The 7,813-nt window shown below is 38.1% G+C and overlaps 1 protein-coding gene across 1 annotated transcript; it reads right to left on the bottom strand.

The window, feature by feature from the left end:
- Positions 1-1,671: 1,671 nt before the first annotated feature.
- LOC121254503 (extra-large guanine nucleotide-binding protein 1-like) lies at positions 1,672-7,813 on the bottom strand. The gene is made up of 8 exons (XM_041154564.1): positions 6,087-7,813; positions 5,839-5,976; positions 5,645-5,749; positions 5,379-5,552; positions 4,697-4,874; positions 3,243-3,475; positions 2,876-3,039; positions 1,672-2,424 (listed from the first exon to the last, which is right to left on the bottom strand). Exons 1-8 carry the CDS (start codon positions 7,185-7,187, stop codon positions 1,860-1,862), a joined length of 2,658 nt encoding a protein of 885 aa, XP_041010498.1. The 5' UTR covers positions 7,188-7,813; the 3' UTR covers positions 1,672-1,859.

The raw sequence follows: 7,813 nt of genomic DNA on the forward strand, positions 1-7,813 counted from the left end.
GAAAATTTGATAAAATTATAATGATGAAATGAGATAATATGAGTTAAGATGATATTTTAATCCAAACAGAGCCTTATCATTTACTGAACCTGAATACCTGCTTGGAATAAAACCGAGAGGGTGGCTTGGTGCTCCTGCTGTTATTGTGTTACAACACCTTATTGGATATGCATAGAACCGAAGATACAGCATGAGAAAATTTTCTGATTGATTTTTTATTTTTATATATTTTTTATTTAATTGTTAAGTAAGTATTTTTAAATGAGTTTATGAATTCTTTTTTAAAAAATATTTAAAATGATTTAAAAAATACTTAAAAAAATAAATGAAAAAGTACATTTTATATTTATCGGTAGAAGCGCCACTGTCTATGACTCTTTACTTTTTTTTTTAATACCAGCAAAGTTTTTTTTTTTTTTTTTTTATAACAAAATAAATTAAGATACCAACAGCTTGCTGTGGACCAGTGGTTTCGAGACTTGCTGTGGGTGTGGGGACAAGGAAATGACTGAAGACCCGACAAAAGTGGCCCTCCCATTGTATATAATCTGTTTGTTTTAAGGCGCACATATAAAAATTTACAAGAACGTGTGCGCCTGTACGTGTATATCAAGCTTCTAATTTACCACTTATCAACATTCCTATATAAACCCGACTTTCTTTCACCCCCTCAAAATATCAACCATCCAAAAGCTTCAAATATCGCCAATAAAACATCCTTTTACGAAGAAAAAACCCTTTTTTAAGTCATGTCTGCACTGGTGGATATCTGGACTAGTGAGCTTGCCAAGCTGCGAGAAAAGGCCAGTCAAGCCATCTCTAACCCTGCGAATACTGAGCCTAGCCCCAATGTTCAACTTCAACCCATGGAGGAGAGCTCAACCCGGTTGAGTCAAGCTTTTAGCCGGTTCAACCGAGTCAACTCGTCTGTGGTGCTGTATTCTGAGGCTTCAGTTTCTATGATTGTTGACTATTTAAGTGCTTGAATATATTTTAAGCGCGCCACAGTCCGTCTTTAAATTTTGTTTCCTTTTCTGTCTTCTGTCTTCTGTCTTGGTGCCTAATTCCCGTGTGAAATGATATTCCATGTACGTGGGCTCAAAAAGATGTCGCTCTTGAACCGTTTATGTTAATGCATTTTTTACTTTCCTTGAGAGTATAAGAAATATCACCAACTTTTTTCCTTTGTTTATTAACAAATGTCTCCACAATCCTTTTGAACTTTTGGGATGAACTTATGGACCGGTTTGCTGCTCCCTCGTGATGAGGGAAAACAAAACAGATAATCATCAACGAACATGCATGCAATAATTTTGGAATTGCATCCGCATCATCATGTATATATGTATACTTCAATTTCTTTGATGAACTTATAAATGTAATGATCATGTTTTGGTTTATGTAGTAATAATTAGAATTAGTTGTTGTATTGAATTTATGCCTTTCCATGAATCCTTAAATCTCGTGGTACCGCAGACTTGTTTCAATTCATGGGTTGAATTCCGTCCTGTCTCAGGGTATGTTGTTCCTCAATTAATTACGCATTTAAACATTTCCTTCGTCAATATATGTTTTTCTTATTAGTTTGTCATACGAAGTATTCAAAAAGAACATTCTTTTACTAATCACGACAGGCAAGACATAGGTGTAGAATATTCCCACCCAGAGACAGAAAAAAGAACAATTTGTTTTACTAATCTGCAACTAAAACCGAAGTACAGATTCTCTGTTCCTATTTCTCATATACATATTTGTGTGTGCTTACGTATATACACAAAATTTCGCCAAGCAAAGCCGATTGATCAACAAGGACTTGCAATTCGATTTAATGGAAAAAAAAATTAAAAAGAAAAGAAAAATCATGAGGAGCTTGCCTCAATGTCAGTGGAGGATAAGTCGTTAATGAAGCAGGGCTTCTCTTCTTCCCACAACACAATCTCTCTTGCATATCTGAGAGCTTCGTCCACAGTATCATTTTCCAACCCAGTTACTGAGGAAACAAATAACTTCCCATCTGCAAGAGAACGGAAGAGTGTCTTGAACTTAATTGCTATATAGTGGAAAGCTCGATGAGCCAAGGAAGGGTTAGTGGTGTTGTGACGATTCCCAGTGGTAACGGGATGGAAGTCATGAAACCATTCACACCTTGTGAGAGGAACCTGATCGATCTTTTCCTCGAGCAGATCGAACTTGGTGAGAATTAGCAAGAAGTTCTTGTTCTCAAATGTCGGGTGAGTGACTATGCTTTCAAAAAGCTGCTTGCTCGCCAACATCTTGTTTGTTGAGACTCCATTAAAGTCTTCGTAGAATTCATCATAGTCGGTCAAAGCAACACAAAACAGGAGAATATCAGCGTCTTCAAACATGTCCAACCACTTGCAGTTTGCTCCCAGGCTTCTTGGATGTACTCGAATGAGTTTATACCTGCAAATGCTAAGCGAAAATATGGTGAGATAAATATATATATTTAAAGAAAAAGAATGCAAATATATGTCAAAATCTATTCATTACATTTCACAATGGACAAAATGTATACTTAAATAGCACCATGTATCCTATTGTCTAAGGAACTCAATAAATATACATAGTTTAGTGTGAAGATCTACATTCATAAAAGCAAGAAAAAATCATTTTCGTTGTTATGGTTTCCTTTGCATTGGCAGAACAGATGATCAAAGACAAAACATGGCTGCCAATATTTCACAAGTTTCAACCTTGACCATGTCTTAGATTCTATTGATGATGACTAGGTCTTGATTGAAACTGACTAATACCGCATTGCTCAAAACAAGTTAGCAGAAAATGTGATCAGTGATAATGAAGGCATTCATGTTTATATATAAAAACAATCAATAAATAGAATAGAATAACCGACCTTAGTGAAGGATCATGCTGGTAAGCAGGGTCTACTAAGTCATCTTGTGTTGACTTAGGAAATGAAAATTCTAAGCAAGCAAGGCTATTGGATGAGGTAATCCCCTCGGCATACAAGATGTCCATTTCAGAGGGTTCATAATCTGTCCTAACAATCTCTACAGCCTGCATTTGGAAGATATATGTTAGAAACGAATATTTAGCAGAATTCCTAATATCATTCTACTTTTCACTGTGGAACAAGCTATTGATGCAAAAATATGCAAATACAACTAATGATCATCCAGATTTCATCATAGGAGATTGAATAGGTTTCTTTGTGTTTTTTATTTCTGTTTAGAGACAGGGACCGCAGAGCATTATCTCACCCGATCTAGGAAATAAGTAGCTTCTCTGGGTAGCATTTCTAATTCATTCCTCCGGTTGTATGTGGCTTTTATGGCTGCCTCCTCCCACAATTCCTGAACTCGTGGTGCATATTCACTTAAGGTAGCTGGTTCCAAAGTACCCAACGCTATAACTTGGAGGAGCCAATCTGAGAAATCTTTCACCCTTGGCCCAATGGCATAGATTGTGTTATCAACTATCAGGCTTGTATTATCTATTGCAAACAAAAAATATATTATATTATATTCCAGATAAAGAAATTACTGGCACCAACATGTTAATGTTAAAGGTAATCATCTTAACTGTTAAATATTAGTCTTCCTTCTTAATTATCAAAAAAATATTAGTGTAATTTAAGCAACAACATTGTAAAGCATAACTTTAAATGACAAAATAGTAAAGGATTAATTGACAAGTACCCTATGTACTTGCTGAAAGTCAAATAAAAAGAAAACAAAGAGTAAAATTATTGTTCTTTGAATGGTCAGCAGCAGCAGCAGCTGACTGCAGTTAAGTGATAACCCACTTGGCTTCTTCATTACATGATGGTCAAGATGCCATTCTGTTCTACTGGGGACTCGAAGAATCCAACTCATGTAGCCATGCCAAAAGTTCCCAATGGCCACGTTGTTAAATGAAGAAATCATAAGAGAACCAAAACGAGGAAACAAGTATCCCAAGTACCAGTAATCAACAATAGTAACAAAAAAAAGGTAATTTCCTTTTCATCGATTAATTAATTAGTTTTTCTCATTGATTTATTTTAAAATTTATTACATGGAAAACTGTGGAACTACAGCCGGAAGGACTTAAAGCAAAATGGACATAAATGAAGCTCCTGCAATTATGTCTAAGTTTCATAAACTAGTCGAACATATTGCTCTCGTTGTAGGAAGAAATTGGAACAGAATCTCACAACTGAAACTTTTGTAGAGATTCTAAGGCTGGATCTTAATATACTATAGAGTAAATGTTTCTCAATCATCCCTGCCACCACCATCATCCAAAACCATATCCCAACTGTTTAACAATTGATTGCAGAGATCCTGCTGTCCCTACACTCCACAATTAGAGAAATTTGCAAAGGCAGGGAAAAAAGTTTCAAGATGTATGAGAGTATGTGAGCATCGGGTGAATGGTTGCATACAAAACACTGTTTTTGCAATTGAATACTTGGTCTTAAACCTAGGATATGTCCTTTACCTTCTTAAACCTTGTTTTTATATTGAAAGAAACCATGCAGGATACTTGTTCTCTTGTTCTCATTTACTATCACTAGGTTTTTTTTTCTTTTTCTAAAACTTCAAATTGAATTATGAAAAAGTATACTCGATGCATCATCTACATATCCTGAACATAATTTACATGAATCAATTGGGAATAGCATGCAAGCATTATAGAAAAGAAAACTTGATAGAAATAACCCTCAAGGTACCTGAAGGTCCTGACTTATTAATAACACGTCCTTTCCTCTTCTCAAGCAAACTTTGTTTTTCAAATCGTTCACGCCCCTCAAGAATAAAACTGAGATACATGTACAAATTTCTTTGGATCACAAACTTGATAGCTTGGCGCTCATCTTCAGAGAAAGGAACATCGTAGAGAAGCTTGGCCTGACAATAAGCAAGTAAACGGGGTTCTACAGTTACCAAAAATTAAGCTTGGTGCTCATCTTTCAGAGAAGGAACATCATACAGAAGCTTGGCTTAACAAAAAGCAAGTGAACAGGGTTCATAGTGTCACCAAAAATTAAGGAATTTTTGGTGGCACCATACAACAGAGGAAAAGCGTTTTCAGGGCTAAATTGTATCAAAGCCACATGCCTATCCTACACTAGTTAATTGACAGTGACAGAAAATCATGAAAATACTCGACCTTAATATTAGTACATTGGAACATAGTCATCTAATAAAGAGAATTGAATTACTGTCGCAACCTCTAATCTAACTTTTTTCACCATCACAATTCAGGAGACTATTAATATAATCATTATATAGGTTGAGTGCAAACGGTGAACAACTAAGCTATGAGGTGTTCAAGAAAGTCCGATTCATCATATATGAACATAATTATAGCACGAGTTCAAAGTTGAAGTAGTTCCCTCCATAAAATTTTACCTGTTTATATATAGTACCCGAGCCAGATTTGTTATAACCAACTAAAAATAGTTTATGAATCGGTTTCTGGACAACGCTGGCTGGTATAAATCCACTCACTTCTTCCCCAGAAGAATTTTGAGAATTAGGAGGAACTGGCAGGGACAAGACCGTGCAAACCAACTTGGTTCTAGTCTGCAAAGAGTGAAGTTCCACAGTTATTACAAGTTCAGTAAGATGTAATAGGTTAAATAATCATGGCAGTGTACATCAACGTACAAACATACCTTGTCCCATATTTTACCCTTTATATTATTCTGCCCCTCTTCTTGGTATGACCCATCCTCACTCACCCAAAAGTGAGGGCTCCCTTCACATGGCACCCCAGCCGCCTGTTAAACATTTAACAAAATAGCTTTGACTCTGCATCTTTACAAAACTCTGCACAATTTAAAAGAACCAGATTGCATGGAGCACACACCTTGAGCATCCAGAGCTCTTCTTTAGTAATCTCCCTATTGTTTATCAATACATTTGTGTTTCCGTTGCTAGCATTTTGCTTGATGTGGCCCCCAACATTCAGCTGGGCACTAATAATCTGGGAAGGCTTTTTTCCTTCCTGTTCATTCAAGGGACAACAGTTATTGCATCGCAGTTCGCTAGGATGAACTTAATTCGTTTAAGGAAAAGAACAAAAACAAAACTGAACAAGTAGATTTTGATGCTCACCCTTCCCCATAAACCGGATACTTTATCATACCAATAGCATCCTGGTCTTAGCTTCCTTGGTGGGTTTTTGCAGCTCTGTAACTGAACAAGCTCTTCCTGAGTAAGAGGCTCACCATTCACAAAAACAACCTCTGCTTGCACCTGATTCGCTTCACAGAAAATCTCAGCTTTCATTACCCGTTTAACTTCCCGATCAGTGAGCAGCCGCTTGAGCAGCCTGGAACCCTTTCCCAGCTTCCCTCGCCTCGCCTCGTCAATACTATAACCAATGCAAGTAACGCATTTCCTTCCTTCTGGCATTGACCCCATTGCTCTAATAAGGCAATCATAACAATACTTTGCCCCACAAACAATGCAAAACTCCTTCTCCGTGAACCGGTTTCCCTTAAGGCATCGATAGCATACCCCTTTCTTCACATTTCTCGCGACCTTTGGGTTCACATCAATACTTCCATCCTCAGAATGATAGAGTTCTACATGAGCTATCACGTCTCTCGATTCAGGATCACGAAATGTCACAATCGATGGCATTTTGACGTGGTGAGGAGCTTCATTGTCACCGTCATCCTCTCTACAAGAGAAAATCTCAGAGGAACGCCCCGGCGAGCTTAAACCAGACTCCGTTGATTCCGAATTGGTTGGATTCATATAGTCATGAGCACCTTCACCCTCCTTATCATTGTCAACTTCGAAGTCGCCAGAACCCGTCGATAATTCCAGCGCACCATCAACAATTCCAGAATATCTCAATGTGCCGGAACTTTCAATTTCATCCGACAACGTGGGCTTGGGCTCATAACCATTACCACAAGCTAATACACCGGAGCTATCTAATGTTGGAGATTTCTGGTTTAAAGGTCTGGATTTTACAATAGGTTGGATCACTGGGAGTGCGAGATTGTTAATCAGAGATGCGGAAGAAACTGGAGCGGCAACAGGGATTTGGCTGAAGTCAACAGGGATTACTTGGGGGATATCGTAGGAGACGGGAGGGCCATTGTACACCAAGGCAATCGAGTAATCGGTGCGGCTGTACTCGTCATCATCATTTTCAGGGATTGCAGACACAGCCGGCCGCAACTTTCTCAGCAGCGCAGCCATAGTTGTTGCTCCAAGTTAAGGTACAAGACGAAACGGCTAGTGCCAATTTCACAAAGCAACAAGACTATTCCAAGTACCCAGGAAGCATAACCATCAACTTCATAAACAATGAAGCAAAAGCATGAAACCGAGCTAATACGACGGGCCAAAAATGGAATCAGAAAAGACAGTATTGAGTTTGAACTGGAATCTTCAGTGGACAAAAATGGAAGTGAAGACGATGGAAGTGACAGAGCAAAGAAGGAGACGAGATGGGAACAGAAGAGAAGACTGATGGGAGGAAATTTTGAGCCTAAGAAAAATTGACCGCTTCGCATCAACGCGTTGAGAGAAAATGCCAGGAATTGATGGGAGGAAATTCTTAGCCTCAGAAAAATTTCAGAAGACCAAGTCATAGTTGGCTTGCTATAGTCTCTCTCTGCAACTCAACGTAGCAAAATACGGAAACAGTAATTCCGCCTGTCCGAGTTGTACAAGGAAGGAGTGAGAAGTCTATCTGGTACATCAATACGGTAGTGCGGTCCAAAACATGCGTCGAAAGAAATAAAAAGGAAATGCTCTTTGCTGAACACACAAAACAGAGGAACAAAACCCCATTCCGTAGCGCATGGGGATGAATAACATCA

This window comes from Juglans microcarpa x Juglans regia, chromosome 3D, assembly GCF_004785595.1.
Source record: "Juglans microcarpa x Juglans regia isolate MS1-56 chromosome 3D, Jm3101_v1.0, whole genome shotgun sequence".
NCBI classification, from domain to species: Eukaryota; Viridiplantae; Streptophyta; class Magnoliopsida; order Fagales; family Juglandaceae; genus Juglans; species Juglans microcarpa x Juglans regia.

Bases quoted from the DNA above. Each gene is read 5' to 3' on its own strand.
- LOC121254503 (XM_041154564.1), bottom strand. From the start codon at position 7,187: ATGGCTGCGCTGCTGAGAAAGTTGCGGCCGGCTGTGTCTGCAATCCCT. The intron at 5,977-6,086 runs GTGAGCATCAAA...TTGAATGAACAG, and splicing joins TATCCGGTTTATGGGGAAGG to GAAGGAAAAAAGCCTTCCCA. The intron at 3,040-3,242 runs GTGAGATAATGC...TTCCAAATGCAG, and splicing joins CTACTTATTTCCTAGATCGG to GCTGTAGAGATTGTTAGGAC.